At 40.7% G+C, this 19,830-nt stretch overlaps 1 protein-coding gene across 1 annotated transcript in view; it reads right to left on the bottom strand.

The window, feature by feature from the left end:
* The window catches only part of LOC136877702 (synaptogenesis protein syg-1-like), a 1,066,513-nt gene that overhangs the window by 69,540 nt on the left and 977,143 nt on the right, over window positions 1-19,830 (bottom strand). Inside the window, exon 10 of the mRNA XM_068228708.1 lies at window positions 308-610. Coding sequence (XP_068084809.1) covers window positions 308-610 — 303 coding nt within the window. The remainder of the gene's footprint in view (window positions 1-307; window positions 611-19,830) is intronic.

Here is a 19,830-nt window from a genome sequence, read left to right as displayed (position 1 = left end):
ATAATCTGATAGCTAGCAACAATTTATTTTACATCAGTGTGCAAAGTTTCAGGATTCTAACTCAAATAGTGTCGAAGTTACAGAGAATTGAGAGAATCAATGAATTTTCGTGTACGTCTTCGCTTATACCTTACACACACTGTCCAAGAACAATGGTCGTTCTAAGCTGAAAGATTCGTTAAGATTCTCGTCGAAAATTCCAGAACTCTCCCTTGTCTATGAATTACAACATATGATCATGTTAATATATGCAGTGGGTGTACAATGGTCACGGTGTTTAGGGTCTCTCAGTTAATAAGGGCAGTACCTGCTGCTATGATGTGGAAGACGCAAGGCTCACGCTGCTGTCCTGCCGTATTACTGGCCCAGCACATGACAGTGCCATAGTCCATCTCCATCATCGGCGTGTAGGAGAGGATGGACATGAGTGGGGTGTAATCCACTCGGCTGTACCTCGCCTGGGGAACGTCTATGATCTCGGCAGTGTTGTTGAAAGACCACTTGAAGCTATCTGGAGGTGGGTACGCTTCTACCCTGCACATCACCTGGGCGTTCTCCAGCTTCGCCACACCGTACACCCGCTTCTGGTCGCCGTGGCAAATAGGTTTATCTGAAACATATGAAAGAAAGATAACTATTATGCCTATTGCTCACGGTAAAATGTTTCGTAAAATTTGTTGTACAATTAATTTTATAAAAATTTGTAGAAAACAAGTTGTGTTGCTCACGGTAAAATTATTTTATAAAATCTCTGGAAACATCAGGATGGTCATCTATGAACTTACTTCTGCACTAAGATGTGTATGTGCTGCCATCTATCGATAAACTTTTAAACCAAGAATCAGCTGTTCAACTTACAATGTGTTTGAGAGTATGGCTCCAACAAACAAAGCAAAACTTGCTGCTTTAGCTGCATTTATATGTTGTAGAGTGGTAAAAAGGAAGAAAAAATGCCAGGAAATGCTGGACTCGGGATTGGATCAAAAGAAGAGAAGAAGGTAGAAGATTGCTGTCCATGGTCGAAAATTAGTTGAGGTTAGAAGACCAGTATTCATATAGGTATTCGGCGATTGTGTTTTGCCCCTCTTCTTGCATTTCTGCTGTGGTAAAGTGGCGTTTTAACTTCGTACAAACAAGGATATTTCTGGTATTCGTCAGTAAAACACTAACAGCTTCCTTAGTCCACCCGGATCCTGCCATTTTAGAAAGAAGTGTTTGTTTACAATCGAGCTTCGCAATCTTCTCACGGCGTAGCGCCAGCATCATTGTGATGTCAGCTTCGCTGATTGGTTCGTTACATAAAATTAATTTTACGGAATAGAACATGTCCTATTTTATGAAAAGTTTTATCAAAGGTTTTATAAAACTTGAATTTGACCGTGAGCAACAGAAATTTTATAAATTTAAATTATTGTACAATAAATTTGACAGAAAATTTTACCGTGAGCAACAGGCATTATTATGAATGGATTTTATCATGATGGGTTGTCCTTGAAAATATACAGGGTATCTCATATAAACACAGGCCGAATGCAGGGTGGTTGTACTCTGCGCTCCGCCTGCTGCAGTTTGGGACACCGACTGGTGTTTGGTGTGCTGTTAGTGCAAAACGAATAATTGGGCCCATTTTCTTCTAGACGACAGTAAATGCAGAGAGGCACCAAGATGATATATTGACGCCATTCTTCCATCAGTTAACGGAGCAAAAAAGATCGCATGGGTGGTTTCAACAAGATTCAGCCCCTTCTCATACAGGGGAAGATTCCTTTCTTACAATCTCGAAAGTGTTTGCAGACAGAGTGATCAGTGCTGGTCTATTTTCCTTTCATTATCCAGATATAACAATGTATTATTTTTAATTGTGGGGTAAACTGAAATAAATTTTTTATCGAACAAATCCTCACACATTGGAGGAACTGAAAGGAAACATTACGAATTAAATCCGAAACATTACAGTGGCAGAATTCAGTCACGTCAGCCAGAATGTGGTTACCAGATACAATGCCTGTATAACCCAGGAAGGACGACACTTCCAACATCTTTAATACTGTAAGGTAAGATTCCATATAAGATTGTATACACGCTTGAAGTAGGGCAGCCGCGCGCGACATAGGTTCGGCTGAGGCAGCTGCCGTAGGGCAGAGTACGAACACCGTGCGTTCCGTCGAGATAATGTCGTCTCTGTTTTGTCAAAAGGGCGAATGTTACAATGCTCTTCCTGTCCATTATTTCCCTTAAGACTGGTCACGCCTTCCAGCCATATATAGATATACAGTCCATCAGAACAATTTAGGTTGAGTTCATTTTCCTATGCGTGTGTGTAAAGGAAAATGAACTTTGCTGTACCATACTGAAGGAATGTATGTTTGCATGATATTTATCCACTCTTCGAGTGTGATGTATTTAAGGTTCATTTCCCTTTACACACCCGCATAGGAAAATGTTGTTGTTGTTGCTAGGGGCTTTACGTCGCGCCGACACAGATAGGTCTTATGGCGACGATGGGATAGGAAAGGCCTAGGAGTTGGAAGGAAGCGGCCGTGGCCTTAATTAAGGTACAGCCCCAGCATTTGCCTGGTGTGAAAATGGGAAACCACGGAAAACCATTTTCAGGGCTGCCGATAGTGGGATTCGAACCTACTATCTCCCGGATGCAAGCTCACAGCCGCGCGCCTCTACGCGCACGGCCATAGGAAAATGAACTCGATGATAATTGTTCTGATGGACTGTATATCAATATGTGGCTGGGGGGTGTGACCAGGAAGGATAGGAAGAGCATTGTCACATTCGCCGTTTTGAAAGAACAGGGACGATGTATATTCAGTACATAATGATAAGAACACAGCGAACATAGATGGTTTTCCTGAGACCTCCGAGTTTTTATTGTTCATATTTCGGAAGTCTTATTCATCAGCACCATGCTACTGTTGTGTGCATCGTGTGAGCTTCTGTGCATCTTTTGCCGTGAATATGTATTTAAACTGACTGTAACGAAAAATAGTCAGACTTTAAATCCACACACAGTATATCTTTTGTTGTTGTTATTTTGTGTTACGTCGCACCGACACAGATAGGTCTTATGGCGACAATGGGAGAGGAAAGGCCTGGAAATGGGAAGGAAGCGGCCATAGCCTTAATTAAGGTACAGCCCCAGCATTTGCCTGGTGTGAAAATGGGAAACCACGGAAAACCATCTTCAGGACTGCCGACAGTGGGATTCGAAGCCAATATCTCCCGGATGCAAGCTCACAGCTGCGCGCTCGTAACCGCACGGCTAACCCGCCCGGTACACAGTATATCAGAGAGTATACGACGCACGTGGAAGTTAACAGAGTCAGTGGATTTGGGAAAGATGTAAGACCTTTAAATTGCATCAGTTACGCGGTTTCTCTCCTCCACATCATGAGAAAGTTAGTTAAGCGGTATGGAGGCCACCACACACAGGAAGCTAAGCTATGCTATTCTACGAAACCCAACGAGAAAGTGTCACTCCAATGAAGTTACATGGAATGACACACACAGAGACTGCTGTGCTAAGCTACGCTAACATAAGCCATGCCATCGAAACCGACTTTCAACCTATTAGGTCGTGTTACGTACATTTAGTACGTATTGAAGAGATGTTAAGTACAGAACAAAAATGGCCATGCCAAGCTAAATTTTACAGATGGCCAAGGAGGCGATTTTTATGGCTGTGCGCGAATGCGCAAGATCACTTTTTTCCGCCCGGCATCTGGCGAACAGACGTTTCATGTGTGTGGTTTTCGTGAATTACGTCAATAGAGTAGCTATTATATTGCTTATTTGTTTTTGCGTTTGTTGATATTATCACGGAAGGCAGGCGAAAGGAAGAAAGACTGATTGAAGAGGTAAAAAAAAAAAACCACTTGTCTGTCAAATTATTAAAGATAACCATGAAAAACAACTGTTGGCCAGAAGTAAATGAAACTCTGGAAATGTGTTTTACATATCATTTATTACTTTTACACATATGTTTTACCCTATGTTCTATAATTTGTGTACTTCATATTCATTGTTTTCTTAATATCATCCTCAGTAATAATGTGAAGTACATGAAACTGTTCCTGATTTAGATGGAAATAGTTTTTAATTTTTCATCATATCTATGCCATGTTTGAATCAAGTGATGGGATTCACCAATTTCACATCTACGGAATTATCTATTCTTTCTGTTCGTTTTTCTTTCTTCATCTTCCATGACAGTGGCCAATAAAATAGCCTTTTCTTCAATTAATCCGACATCTTTAAACTGCTGCCTAGCATAGTTTAGCTTAGCTTTTTATTCTTGACATAGCACAACGTAGCTTGGCATCACTTAGTGTGGTGGCCTTTAACATTTTCCATTCCATGCCCGAGTTAACTCGGATATCAACATGTCTCCCGTTGTACCAAATACGAGTTAACTCAGATTTCAAGCAATGCATTCTTCTCTACTTCCTAGTTCAGTGTGACGCTGTAGTTTTGTTGTTCATCGCTTGCTCTGTTCACACGACGAACGATTCATAAATCGCCTGACCGTATCTTGACAATAATTACGTGTCTTGTGTTTTTCTTTCACAGATGTCTTCTGAGATGGGTGCCCAGAAGTGCGAAGGAATTACAAAAGATTGAATTTGAGACATTTTAGGGAATGATGGTGAGCCTGACTTTTATGAATAACACATTGAAGGTTTTCGGCGACGAAGGAACCTTAATTAAAACGGGAGAATGGCAAACCACGGAAGACCATCTTCAGGGCGGTGGGATTCGAACCCAGCATCTCCCGACTGAAAGCTCACAGCTACGCAGCTCTAACCAGCTTACTGAGTTTCGTTGTATAGAAACCAATAATGAGGTAGATTGTTCAAATATCTGACAAGGAAATAAAATCTTGCGAAGTAGTTGTTTAAGTTACTTACCGAGAAAGTGCAGTGAAAGTTTGAGATGATGAAATAATTAAATTGTAAATTTAAGTACATATAAGAAGAATGAAACAATATTACTGTACTTGACTTGAAGATAGTGTTTGAATGAATTAAATACGATTTATTTATGAGCAATATTTATGTTGAGGAGAGAAATATTGAATATTGCTAGATTTTCTGTGCTCAAAAGTGTAATATTTAAACACATATCTTTCCCTTCTTCCCTCAGGACTTCGAACTTGGAAGTGTGAAGTGCTGACCACAGCACTCATCCCGCGATTGAAGAAGGCCCGCCTGGACCCCACTCATCGTTCTAATGCGTGATCATCAATGGACTGTGGTAAGGTAGGGGTTTAGAATTTAATTCTACGTCCACTAACAAAGTTTATAGTTTTCGGAGACGCCGGAATTTGGTCCCACAGGAGTTAGTTTCCATGGCAGTAAATTTACTGACATGAGGCTGGCAAATACTACCAGATTGAGCCAGAATTGAACCGACCAACATGTACTAGAAGGTCACCACTCTACCGTCTCACCATAGCTTCAAACATTTATTGCAAAACGCAATGTTAGCACTATTAAACTACAACCTCTACACTCTCCTGAAAGATGAGAGGGGATGGAGAGAGGGAGTGGAATGTAGATGAGTGTACCATTGCCTGTAGCTTCTCATCAAGGCTGCTGTAGTTCGAATCCCGGCAATTGCCCGTGTGATTTTTGATATGTAATTGCACTTTCCTGTGGTTCGGATTACGCATTAAACTGTAGGCCATGTGGCTATGATTATGATATCAACAGTCACGGGAAACTACAAACTTGCTTGCTTAATTTCTTCTGATATGACACCATACATTTTCTTTCCCTTACTACCGGGACAGTTCCTTAGAATTAGCACTTGTTACTACAGAGATCGAAGTATTTATTTAAAACGAGTTTATTTTCTGTTTCATAGCTTCCCTTAGACTAATTTTTAAAAGACACTTTTTATATTCGTCCCGTTACAGATAGAACCTTTTATTACCTGAATTGAAATTGGAGTTATCAAGACGGCGAATGTATTTCGACAGTTTGCCTCGGTGAATGGACCTGTTTTTCCTCATTCGCAAACAATATTCAACTACTGGCACAGCTTCACGGGTTCGATCTCGGTACTGCAAAAGATTTAAGAATGGGATGATTGCTAGTATGTGTCTAAAATGGTACATACAGCTCATGTGCCTGATAAGAGCTGCAACACACGGAACGAGGACATGAGTTTTTCCGGGTCCATGTCTAGATAGTTACTGTGCTGGTCTTTGGTCTATGGGGTGCCAGGTTTGCTTACCGGACGGGTCGGAGATTTTAACTTTCATTGGTTAAGTATTCTGGGTCGTGGGCTGGGTGTTTGTATTGTTTTCATCACTGGAATTCATCTTAGGTAGACCTCCATTCTCAAAGACGCGCAGTTCACCTCTGGGTCAACACCTCGAAAGACCTGCCAACAGGCCTCTCCGGAGGCCACAGGCCGTAAGAAAACCTCCTCAACTGAAGCTGGTGTCAGGAATGTCATCCGGTCCTAAAATGTACCATATAAATCCGTATCCTCATTCGCAACCCCGTATCAAGAAACAGGATTAATTAGTAGACAAACAGACATAGAAATACCTTATCCGATATTAAGAACCCTCATAGGAAACCTCTGAAACTTACACATTCCTTAGTTAATATTGTTTTCTACAACCTGTGACAATAAAGTTCGGTGAATGAAGTCAGAACGGTCGATCCGGCAACACTGGCGACGCACAACGCTGCACCTGCGTAACAACAGGTTTTGACCACCTGCTCCCAACGTTGTTCAGTTGAGCATCGTGTGTGTGCCGTGTAAGACCTATTTGACACAATGCGTGTTTAGTGCGTTGGTTCTGAACTGCGAACAGGAACATGAACGACCAAAAGATCAATGCACAGTTTTGTTTTAAGCTTGTCAAGACACCGAAAAAAAAAAAAAGCATGCGATGCTGGTACGTGTTTATGAAGAGCAAGCACTGTCCTTGAAGTGTGTGTACGAGTGGTTCGCCTGTTTTCGAGGAGGTCGGGAAAGTGTATCTGACAACTCCCGTAGCGGAAGACCGGCAACCGCCGTCAGTGACGAAAACATTGAGAAGGTGAGGACATAAATCACGAACGATCGGCGATTAACTGCGCGCATGATAGCGGGTAAACTGCAGATTAACCGTGAATCCGTGCGACAAATCGTTACAGCCAATATCGTCAAACAGTTCATGGCAAGAAAAAGGGTGGTGCAATTTCAACATCCCCCATACTCGCCAGATCTCAATCCTCCAGATTTCTTCCTATTCCCACGACTCAAACTCGTTTTGAAAGGAAAGATATTTGACGATATTCCTGACATCCAACGAAACGTGACGAGGCTTTTGAACACCATCCCAAAGGAAGCCTTCTTGCAAAATTTCCAGGACATGTATGTATGGGCGCTCTCAGCAGTGCATAGTTATGGAATGGGACTATTTCGAAGGACAGTAAGGTCACTGTCGTGCATTGTTCATCCATGTTGATAGCACAGGACTATTCACTAAAATTTATTGTCACAGGTTGTATTTTGTAAATAGAGAAACTGCAGCAAAAGTTGTCATTAAACCGTTTAGCGCACAATTTTTGCAATATAAAAATACACTTTGTACATGTACAAAAATAAAACTAGTACTATAAAGGTATATTTTTGAGAATAGTATCTGATATCCGAACCTTGATGAACACAATATTCCTACCCTCTCACGAAAGAACAGCAGGTAATATAGATGCAGGAGCTACCTCAGTGGATTGGCTGTTCATCAGAGCAAAAAAGTCGCGTTTAGTAACTCCCTTTAGCGTCCTTAAAACGAGATACAAGTCTAGGAGCTGCCCGGGTAAGTCAAGTTTAACTTTACTTTGAGTCGCGGAAAGTTAAGAGAGTGACGACGGAGAGAGATAGGGGTGAGATGTGTGGTAAAAAGTGCGAGAATACGAGTTTCCTACGAACGCGCTGGTACGTGCTCCGTCACAGGACTAGAAAGCTGGAGTTCGGACCTGGGTCACAATGGATTTCTTTGGCTTATTTTCGAGCTCCCTGTAATCACTTTTAGATCATAAGTTTACTGTAAACCAGTCTCTTGCTACTTTTTCTTTTGGGTAACCCTAAAAGATATTTAACTCAACCTTGGGCAGTAGGGCTGGCGCATTAGGTCACAATAAACGTTAATATTTTAATATTTACTTCTCAGTCTATTATACACAGGAGGATACAGGTTGTATGCTCATAAGGAAGGTGACTATTACTTCTAAACTGCGAAATCTGACATCGGGATAGAGCGTAAAATCGTATATATCAGCTCTCGGTCACAAACCCCATGTGACCGTAGAGTAGATGTTTAAAGTACATGATCTCCAAACTTTACTGTTGGCTATGTTTCTTAAGGAGGAGGCCTGCTGTTTTGTGAGAACCTCGGTTACAAACAAACTGTGACCGAGAAGGTAGCAGGTAGTTCTTAGTTCTATTAAAACATCCTAAAGCTACAAAGTTCGCTGCCTTGTATTTCCGAGTATGCTATTATTGAAAATAATACTGCCGGCCCCGCGGTGTAGAGGTAGCATGACTGCCTCATAGCCGGAGGCACAGGGTTCGATTCAGGCCAGGCCAGGGAGTTTTTATCTGATTGAGGGTTGGTTCAATGTCCACTCAGCCTATGTGATTACAATTGAGGAGCTATCTGACACGAGCTGTCAGTGGAGATAGGAGTGGAATAACATTAGTAGGCGAATAAGTCGGTGTGATGTTTTTAAAAGTAGGAAAAATCACAACATGAAGATAGATTTGGAATGCAAGAGGACAAATTGGGGCATATATTAGTTTATAGGAAAGGGAGTTAGGGACTGCAATAACTTACCAAGGGAGATGTTCAATAAATTTCCAATTTCTTTGAAATCATTAAAGAAAAGGCTAGGAAAACAACAGATAGGAAATCTGCCAACTGTGCGACTGTCCTAAATGTAGATCGGTGCACTACAGAAAATACGCTGGGGGTACTAGAATCCGGATCAGTCACTACACTGTGCTTAAAGTGGCGTCTCAACAGCGCACTACTACTACTACTACTACTACTACTACTACTATTATTATTATTAAATGTGTTCATTCCTCCCTTGAAGGGGGAGCTGGGCTTCCTAGAGGGTGACTCCGTCTCCTAGGACAGGAGGTTTGTATCGGAGGAGATGTACGGAGAAGGTGAGAGGGTTGGCGGCCGTGGCCTATGTTAAGAAATGTCTTGGCGTTCGCCTTAGTGCAGGAGAATGGAAAACCACGGAAAACCATTCTCAGGACAGCCGATGGCGAGGACCCGCCCCTCTCCGTCTCCCGAATACAGAGGCGTCTACCCCTCCTCTACTCGGCTGGTCGGTCGGAGTGCAGAGCTGTCGAATCACGGACCACTTTTGAGCGGAGACTCTCTCTGCATCCGCCGACCCAGCATACTAGCAGCCAGCATCCTGAAAAGGTGTAACATTCCAAATGATGAGCCCACTGGCACATACGGTTAAAACACTGGTAATTTTACGATTAAAAAGCCTAAAGAGTTCGAGTACTTTCAAATTCTTGCTTGTATGTGCTTATTTCCTCCTCATTACTACCCAGGAGATTATGATATGAAAACTGTTTACCTCACCCGCCACGCATTGAGTATTGACCAATCCAATTTCTAGTTCGTGCCACTTTCAACCAATGACGCTTGACTATCACTGAAATATTATCGAAATGAGATTATCGCACTTGATAGGCTACTGTCTGGAGATTGTCAAAGGTGATTCTTTCCTACTTGTAACCTATCGCGTAGTATTTATACGGTCCGGGCGAGTTGGCCGAGCGGTTAGGGGCGCGCAGCTGTGAGTTTGCATCCGGTAGATATAGGTTTCGAGTCACAATGTCGGCAGCCCCTAAGATGGTTTTCCGTGGTTTCCCATTTTCATACCAGGCAAATGCTGGGGCTGTGTCTTAGTTAAGACCACGGTCACATCCATCCAACTCCTTGCGCTTTCCTATCCCATCGTCGCCGTAACACCTGTCTGTGTCGGTGCGACGTAAAACAAATTGTAAAAAAGTACTTACAAGGAGGTGAAAACATCAAATATTGCGGCAATAACAAAGAGATCTACCGAAGCGACCCAGCTGGAAATTACTGAACTGAAATAGTGTTATATAAAATACCTATGCTATTTTCATTTTATTAATATTGTTTATAAAATATTTCATTCTGTAAACAGCCTAACCAAATACAACTCGTGGTTTCATCTCGTACATTCTCGTGGTTTGCATGAAACCTGCTCGTGATATTACCTTTGATAATGTATTATAACAGAAATATCCGGCTCAATGGATGAATTGTTAACTTAGTGTTTTTCGGTTCAGAAGGTCCCGGGTTCGATTCCCGGCCAAGTCGGGGGCTTTAACTTTCTCTGCTTAATTCCTCTAGGTCGTGGGCTGGGTATTCGTGTTCGCCCTATTACAAATATTAATTTACGCACAATAAAGCACACTACAAAAAACCACAGAGAAATGCAACAGTCAATATATCCCTTCACTAGGGTTAGCGTATGCGTATGGAAACATCAGGCCGTAAAACTGGGTTGTTGGAAAAGAAAATCAGAAGGAACAACAGAAATAATAATGTTATTGGTTTTTCCGTCCCACTAATTACTTTAACGGTTTTCGGAGTTGCTGAGGTGCCGGAAGTTGTCTTACGTGCCTGTAAATCTACCGACACGAGGCTGGTGTATTTCAGCACATTCAAATACCACTGTGTTGTACCGGGATTGAATCCACCAACTTGAAGTCAGGAGACCAGCACTCTGCCACCTGAGCTACTCAGCCCGGCGAATAATAATAATAATAATAATAATAATAATAATAATAATAATAATAATAATAATAATAATAATAATAATAATAATAATAATAATCCGCGTGGGGATTTACCGGTTACCTCCATCGGGCGCGTCCCATTGGAATTGGGGAAGCTCGCTGGCTCTGCCGCCAGCAGAGTCAGAGGGTAGTAGGGAAATAAAATACCACCGTGAAAAAAAAAACTGGTCCCTTGCCAGGGTTACGGCGAAGACTGGTAAATGACCAGAAGCCAGAAAACATCTTGAGGCAACCTCTAGGGCTAACAACCCTAGTTGTAAAAGGATGGGTACCCGTCCAAAGCAAAGTCAAGTCAGAAAGCATGATGGCACAACATTTCAAGAAACATATCCCAGGGGGTAAATCTTCGGATAAATCCCTCGTCGTGAACGCCACGGCGCACGAGTCTCGTTCGGATTCTGAGGGAGACTCGACATCATGCAAGAGACGAGTCGGAGCGTCTCGGTGTACCCCGAAGAGTCAAAAACTCAGGCCAAAATCTAAAACCTTTCTAGCAACTTTCAACATAAATTCACTTACACAAACTGGCAAACTGAAAACCCTCACCAAAGCTCCTCACGAAAATCAGATATCCATAATGGCCCTACAGGAAACAAGGTACCCAGATGAAGAGATTTTTGAATCCGAAGGCTACCGATTTTTCAAGAGCAAAGCGCAAAGAGGAATCCTCAATGGAGCTGTGATGCTTGGAACCGCGTTTGCTGTTAGAACCAAGATCCTTAAATCGGTTGCAAATTTCGAACCTGTGAATGACAGATTGTCTATACTCACAATTAAATGCGCGAACAAAACCTACGTCCTAGTTAACGCATATGCTCATACAAACGATAAGAACAAGTCTGATCCAGACGAAGTTGATAATTTCTGGGACCTACTGGATGAAAAATTAAACAAAATCCCCAAACACCCTGTCAAGCTTCTTTTGGGTGACTTCAATGCCAAACTAGGTCGTGAACAGAAGTACAAGAAAGTTATAGGAAATTACCCTGTTCACAAAAGAACCAATCCCAAAGGCAAAAGACTGGTGTCTATTTGCGAAAATCACAACCTGCAGGTCATGTCGACCCACTTTCGCCATCTACCCAGAAAGCAAATGACTTGGCGTTCTCCCGTCCAAGCTTTCGGAGAGTTCCAAATTGATCATGTTGCAATCTCCAGGAGAAACAGCCCTGAGATTATGAATGTCAAGGTAAAGAAAGGCATCAATGTGGCCTCAGATCATTATATGTCTCTTATCAAATTCAAACCAATTCCTGCAAACACAAGGAAGACAACCAAACAGATCACACGCTTCGACAATGATAAACTTCGGCAAAGGGTCGAGGAGTTCCAGGAGAAGGCTAGACCAAATGACTGTGACTTTAACAACGCCAAAAGTCTCCTTGTTGAGGCCGCCAAAGACGTCGCAGAAATCAAGAGAAGCAAAAAGCATGCCTGGTGGAATAGTACCTGCGAATCAGTCCTCCAAGAAAGACTCAATGCGTCGAAACAGTACTACTCTACGAAATCAGAAAATGATTGGGAAACCTACAAAACCCAACGTGCCCAATCAGCTAGGGTGTTCAGAACTGAGAAACGTAAATACGAAAAATCTCTCATTGAAAAGATAGAACAAAACTTTAGGAAGAATGAAAGCAGAGAGTACTACAGAGTCTTCAAACGCAAACTCACTGGCTATAAACCACCATCTCTATGCTTTGAGCGAAAGGACGGCTCACTGGCGACGTCAAATGAAGAAAATTGCAGCATTCTGGCAGACTACTTCAAGAATTTACTTAATTGCTCTAAACCGCAAAGCCCCATTGAGACCAAGGAACCCTTACTCAGGTACCCAGATTCCAGACCTCTCGACAGAGATGAAATCAAGCGCCACATTGCCCGTCTCAAAAACAACAAAGCGCCGGGGGAAGACTCACTAGTAGCAGAACTATGGAAATATGCCCCAGAGGAATCACTTGATATCTTGCAGAAGCAAATAGAAGAAATTTGGAACAAGGAGACCCTACCCGAAGATTGGAAAATAGCTTTGATCCATCCATTACACAAAAAAGGCAGCATGAAGAACATCAACAACTACAGAGGGATATCTTTGCTATCCGTGACTTACAAAATTCTATCACTTGCCGTCCTGGAGCGTTTGGAAGCACAAGTCGAACATCAAATAGGTGAATACCAAGGAGGGTTAAGAAAAGGTCGCTCAACAGCTGAACAGATCCAAAATCACAAAACGATCATCAGATGTTGTACACTAAGGTCCAAGCAGTATGTGTCTGTCTTTGTGGACTTTAAGAACGCGTACGACTCCATTGACCGGGAAGTCCTGCTAAACATCTTAAATGAATTTGAAGTTGATTTGAAACTGCTGGCATTAATTAGAGCCACCCTGACCGATACAAAATCCAAGGTGAAGTTCCACGGATGTCTCTCGCATTCCTTTGACATCAAAACAGGAGTCCGACAAGGTGATGGGCTATCCCCGATACTCTTCAACTGTGTTCTTGAAAAGATCATCAGAACCTGGCGGGTGAGATTACAGGAAACCAACTACAGTCCATTGAGAATAGGAACCAAATCCAAGGGGATCGCAACAGACTGCTTAGCATTTGCCGATGATATTGCTGTTCTCTCAAACGACATAGAAACCGCTAGAGGTCAAGTTGAAATCTTAAAGGAAATTGCCGAACAAACTGGTTTGCAGATATCGTTTGAGAAAACAGAAGTAATGACTAACATCAAAGAGGCTCCACCAAAACTCCATACAAAATACGGGGACATCAACCGAGTAGACAAATTCAAATACCTGGGTGAGATCATCATGAAAAATGGCCTGGACAAAGAAGCACTTCAGGAGCGAGTACGCAAACTGGAAATAGCCTACCAAACATCCCGCACAATCTACAACAAAAATGCCTTTCCCAAAACACCAAGATACGTCACTGTGAAACAGTTCTGAAGCCAGTAGTTCTATATGCAGCCGAAACCCTGTCTCTAAATGTCAACAAAGGACTCCTTGAAGAACTGGAGGAAAGAGAACGCAAAATTGTGAGAGGAATCTTGGGATCAAACTACAGAAATGGAATCCATCAAAAGAGATCCAATAAGGAAGTCTACACCAAAATAGAGAAAGTTACCGACACAATCATAAAAAGATGGGCACGATTTTACGGTCATCTGAAAAGAATGGACGGAAGAAAGTTAACTAAAGAAATATTTCAGTTTTTTGATCCAAACCCCAAAACCACAATTCCCTGGCTTAGAAATACCAAAGTAGACCTGCAAATGCTATTTATCTCAGCTGAAGATGCCCTTAACAGAGATCTCTTCCGCAAGAAAATATTGACGAACGGGCTAAACCGAGACGAGCAACCGAAGAGAAGACACGGTGCCCCTTGGACAGAGGAGCGTAAGCAGGCCCACTCACAATGAATGAGGGAAATTTGGGCTCTAAAGAAGGCCAAGTTCAGTGTCAAATGCAACAAGACTTAACGTGGTCCTTGATGGCCTCACCGAATTATATAATAATAATAATAATAATAATAATAATAATAATAATAATAATAATAATAATAATAATAATAATAATAATAATAATAATAATAATAATAATAATAATAATAATAATAATAAGATCGAATCTAAAAAATGGAGAGAGCATACGTCTTGACAAAAATAAACATCTAGAATAAGAAGTGCTTATTCTGGAATTCCAAATTAAAACATTACAACACCGTGGTCAAAACGAAGTGCCTGTATGCCAGTGAATGCCTGTCCATGAACTACAGGCTGGAGAAGCTAGAGGTCCTGCAAAGAAGAATCCCCAGAAAAATCATGGGAGCTGTCCAAACAGAAAGCGGATGGAAACTTCGGAGCAACAAAGAAGTTTACCAGAAGGTGGTAAGAATCTCAGAGACCATAAAGAAAGGGAGGCTGGCGTTTCTTGGACATCTGTACAGAATGAACGCAAACAGACTTACCAAACAGATATTTGATTACTTCTGGAGGTAAAAAAGACCACTACAACATGGATTAAGGAAACGAAGAAAAATATGGAAAGGTTAAGCATCTTGAAAGACCAGCTTGTAGAAAGGAATACGTTTAGGCACACACTGAGGAATTTGCAAGGTGTTCAAGCCTTAGGAAGAACTAAGAAGACCGGAAGAGCCTGGACATATGAACAACGGAAGCTGGCCATCGAACGCATGAAGGAGTATTGGACACAGAGAAATCTCCGCACGAAGAGAAAGAAATGAAGTTGTAGCGTGATCCTTAGTGGTCCATTCGCTTGTATAATAATAATAATAATAATAATAATGAAAAATGAAATGTCGTATGGCTTTTAGTGCCGGGATATCCCAGGACGGGTTCGGCTCGCCAGGTGCAGGTCTTTCTATTTGACTCCCGTAGGCGACCTGCGCGTCATGATGAGGATCAAGTTATGATGAAGACAACACATACACCCAGCCCCCGTGCAATTGGAATTAACCAATTAAGGTTAAAGTCCCCGACCCGGCCGGGAATCGAACCCGGGACCCTCTGAACCGAAGGCCAGTACGCTGACCATTCAGCCAACGAGTCGGACATAATAATAATAATAATAATAATAATAATAATAATAATAATAATAATAATAATAATAATAGTTGTGACATAACGATACATAGATAAGTGAAATTATGCGGGTATATTGATGAGAATATACAAAAAATGTTGACGCGAAACGCCTATCGTGCATGATAATTAGAAATAATGTACAATTTTAAATGATCTCGTTTTCTGTCGTTTGTTCTTACAAGAGGCAGGCTGATGTTTGCGACGCTCCTGTAGCAATCTCATTCGTTCTACAGATTTACTTTTGGTCTTATTCGATGCCTTGTTGAGTCTAGGTTCCTTATGCATACGTATTTACCCGTGGAGTAGTCATATATCAGGACATTTTTTTGGTAAACTATATCAAAAGTCGTCAATTTTGCGTCATAAAACATTCAATATATTTTCGAAATTTCAATTTTAATTTTTCTTGCGCTTTCTGATTGATTTCATAAATAGAATAGAAAGACGGTGTATATCCTATTCATTTTCAGGTACGTTATAACTTAATTTAAATAAATGTACTGATGATGGAGTTTAATTTCGAAAACCAGTTATATCAAAGAAATTTATTTTGTGCAAAAAAGATAGAACAAATTAATAAAAATAATTATGTAATATTTACATTTTTCGGCAAAGGAATGTACACAATTTCTAATACATTGAAGTAATGTAATTTAAATGTAACATTTAAAACCAACAACAAAGCATCGTAAAAAATTTACTACTATAATGCATGAAATAAAATGGAAATGTACGGGAGTATACAGGCTCACATGTAGCGATTGTAATAAAATTTATATACATATTATTGAACTGGTCGGACATTAGCTCAACGATATTAAGAACATATAAAGGCTGTTCAATACAAGAAACATTCTTCATAATGGTCGTTTTGTATTATTTTTGTACCTCACCCCCATACCACCCCCCGCCTAACGGGGAGCTGTGGCTGTCTAACCCCCACCCTATTATTTTCCTGATAGTAAGTCATATGTGTGCCAAGTTTGGTTGACAGCTATGCTGGAACATACATCCGTAATTACGGCCGTTTTGAACTTTTTATCATCCCTTCTCACTCCCATGCCAATGGCGAGTGGAATTGGGCTTAAACAGCATCCGGTGGGTCATTCGACACCATCTTCGATTATTTTTATATGCCACTCCCTCACCATTACGAGTGATAGGAATGGCATGCCCCCACAGCGCTTTTAATAATTCATTCATTCATATCCTAAAGGCAATGCCTTGTCGCTGCAACTACATTTGTCTCCCCTCTGCTGAGCGTTTCAGGTCAACATATTTTTCAAATTCAGCCTGTTCATCACGGAATCCAGATATTTCTTCCTCGGCCTTCCTCTTCCCATCTTACCCAGAACTTTTCCTCTCAGCATAGTCGTGAGGAATGTGCAATGTCGAAGAGTGTGTCCAAGGAATTTGGTTTTCCTCTTTTCTACAGTGTTGATCAATTCCCTTGTTTCGTTTATTTCCTTAAGGACCCTATTGTTTGACTTTTTCTCTGTCCAACTAATTTTCAGCATCCTCCTCCATATCCACATTTCCATTGCTTCCAGGCGTTTTATGTTCTGTTTTGATAAGACCCATGTTTCGCAACCATACAACAAAACACTCCACACAAACATTTTAGCAAATTCTTTCCTAATTTTAATGTTAATGTTCCTGCTTGTCAAAAGCTGTCAAAGGCTTGTTTAGCTAGAGCAATCCTCCTCCTGATTTCTGTGGTGCACCTGTTGTCCTGAGCGATAATGCTTCCCAAGTAGCAAAATTGACTTACGTGTACATTTTCATCGCCTACCTTAATGTTTATTGGTATTTCCTCAGTTGATTTCTTGACAACTAATCCTTTTGTTTTCGAGGTGTTCAGTTTCAGTTTTGATTCTTGTAGTGTTGATGTTAAAACTCGTAGTATTTTACTTATTTCCCTCTCTGAATCTGCAATTAATGAAATGTCATCGGCAAACCTTATACAGTGGATTTGTTATTCGTTAATTTTGATTCGTTAATTTTGATTCCTTTGGTTTTTTGCTTAAGTTTTGATATGGCCTCCTCAATGAACATGTTGAACAAAATTGGAGATAGCGCACAACCTTGTCTCACTCCCCTTCTAATGGATGCTGTCCTAACATTACCATTGATTTTTATTGTTGTGCTTTGATTTTAATAATAATAATAATAATAATAATAATAATAATAATAATAATGCTATTTGCTTTACGTCCCACTAACTACTTTTTTACGGTTTTCGAAGACGCCGAGGTGCTAGAATTTAGTATCGCAAGAGTTCATTCACGTGTCATGAAATCTACCGGCACGAGGCTGACGTATTTGAGCACCTCCAAATACCACCGGACTGAGCCAGGATCGAACCTAGCAAGTTGGGGTCAGAAGGCCAGCACCTCAACCGTCTGAGCCACTCAGCCTGGCACAGCGCTTTTCTCCAGACATTAAGTCATATGTGCACCAATTTATGAATTTAAAATATTTAAACAGAACCTCCTGTAAATAGCGAAAGTAATACTTAGATGCTATTCACAATCATTATAGTGATAATAATTATGGAAATGTGTATCCAATAACCATAAAGAGTATTTCGGCAGATTAACGTTAGTTAGAAATCGGTCTTGTAAATAGAGGCAGCACTTTGGCGCTATTCACAAACTTGATGTTGATAAGAACAAGGAAATGTGGTTCCACAATCAATAAGTAATTCAGCAGATTAACGCTAGCTACAGTATGAGTTTGAAATGTTTAAGCGGAATCTCTCCTTAGGTATGCCTACAGTCACGCACATGCCTGCTTCGAGCACCAGGTCCGTATTCAATAGAATTCTTGAGCTGACGCGCTTCCATTGTTACAGCCTGTCATTTCTTTATCCGATTCCTAGAACGGGTGTAGTGTGGTGCCATATCTCCATAACAGTTGGTTTTCGGGCCTTACAACATGGTTTCTCGGTTCCGTACGGACTTACCAAGTTTTGTTCTTCGCGTCATGTGGCTTGAAATGAGTTTTGTTTCATCCTTGTAAGACAAATTCGATATTTCGCCTTTATTAGCCTGTTTTAAGGAGCCAGAAGGCCTAAATATAGGGAAAGGAGAGGGTTGTTAAAATTTCTTGTAGGCAGGGTTACCCGCAGTATTCTACAAGATAAGCATACAAGATTGTTGGAAAAATTTGTATTTATATAAGGAACAGACAGTCAGACAGATAGACATTCTGCTTTACTGTATACGTGTATAGGTATAGATTATGGGTTAGAAAACATTCGGGAAAATAAGAAAATAATCCTCGCCCAAAAATGACCCTAAAGATTTATTAAACGCATTGCTGAATTCGAATACATATTTTAAATTTATGATACAGTACCTCCTACCCTATTCTTTAACTCGACATTTTCATTTATCTCCACGCGTGCTCTATATTCAGAAATATTTCTTATCCAAAAGACGTTTCAATTAATAAATTTAATGCTATATTTCTGTTCCACAAATTTGAAAGACTTCCACAAAGATGTATGTCGAGTCTACCCTATAGTGCGATATGCCACACTAATACTTCAATGTAAGAAAAATAATTTAAACAATTGTAACATTATGTTCAAGATGGGGAACTTCAGTAATTTCCTTGAAGGAATATATTTCTCATCACTCGAAATAAATTGGACAGAAAAAGGTTAATAAAATTCTCTGGGGGTCCGAATTACATGGATAGTCAGAAAATAAAAGTATTTGTCCTAATATGTAGAGACTGGGTCCGGAGAAGGTATGAGGAATTTATTTCTGAAATTTTCTCCATTCTTTTGTTTCAGACTGTATCTCTTTCGGCTATCAAACAGATTTAAATTACCAATGGTAAAATTCTAATTTCTGATCTATTTTCCATCATCTGCAGCCGTGCGAGCAGTGTTGCTGTCACATCTTCCAGACACGACTGTACAATGTTCTCTAAATGCCTTTCCTCTTTTTTCTCCTCGAAAGTATTTACAGACTATCAAGCCAGAAAAAGTTCGCTTAATTATAACTTTTTGCATCCGACACAAAAATTTCAGTGGAATTAGATTCCACCTAGGAGAGTAAAAGTTAAATTAACGCAAACGAGGATAAAAATTGCCCCGACTTGATTAGCCACACTTAAACTAACAGGGATGTAAAAGATAGTCTGACATATATTGTTACACTCACAGCATTCCATTCCTTTTGCACTAACAAAGTTTTGAAATTTATACACAGCATTTTAAACCGTGTAGTGCAGTAGAATAATCTGACATGAGTAAGGCAATGTCTCCCTCTCTAACCTTTGCGATAGAATGTTACGAGTTCAACTCGATGAATGGCGGAAAGATCCGACCTA

The sequence above is a fragment of the Anabrus simplex genome, chromosome 7 (genome assembly GCF_040414725.1).
Source record: "Anabrus simplex isolate iqAnaSimp1 chromosome 7, ASM4041472v1, whole genome shotgun sequence".
Classification (NCBI taxonomy): Eukaryota; Metazoa; Arthropoda; class Insecta; order Orthoptera; family Tettigoniidae; genus Anabrus; species Anabrus simplex.
Note: the sequence above shows the minus strand (reverse complement) of the source record. Positions and strands in the feature narration are given on the sequence as shown.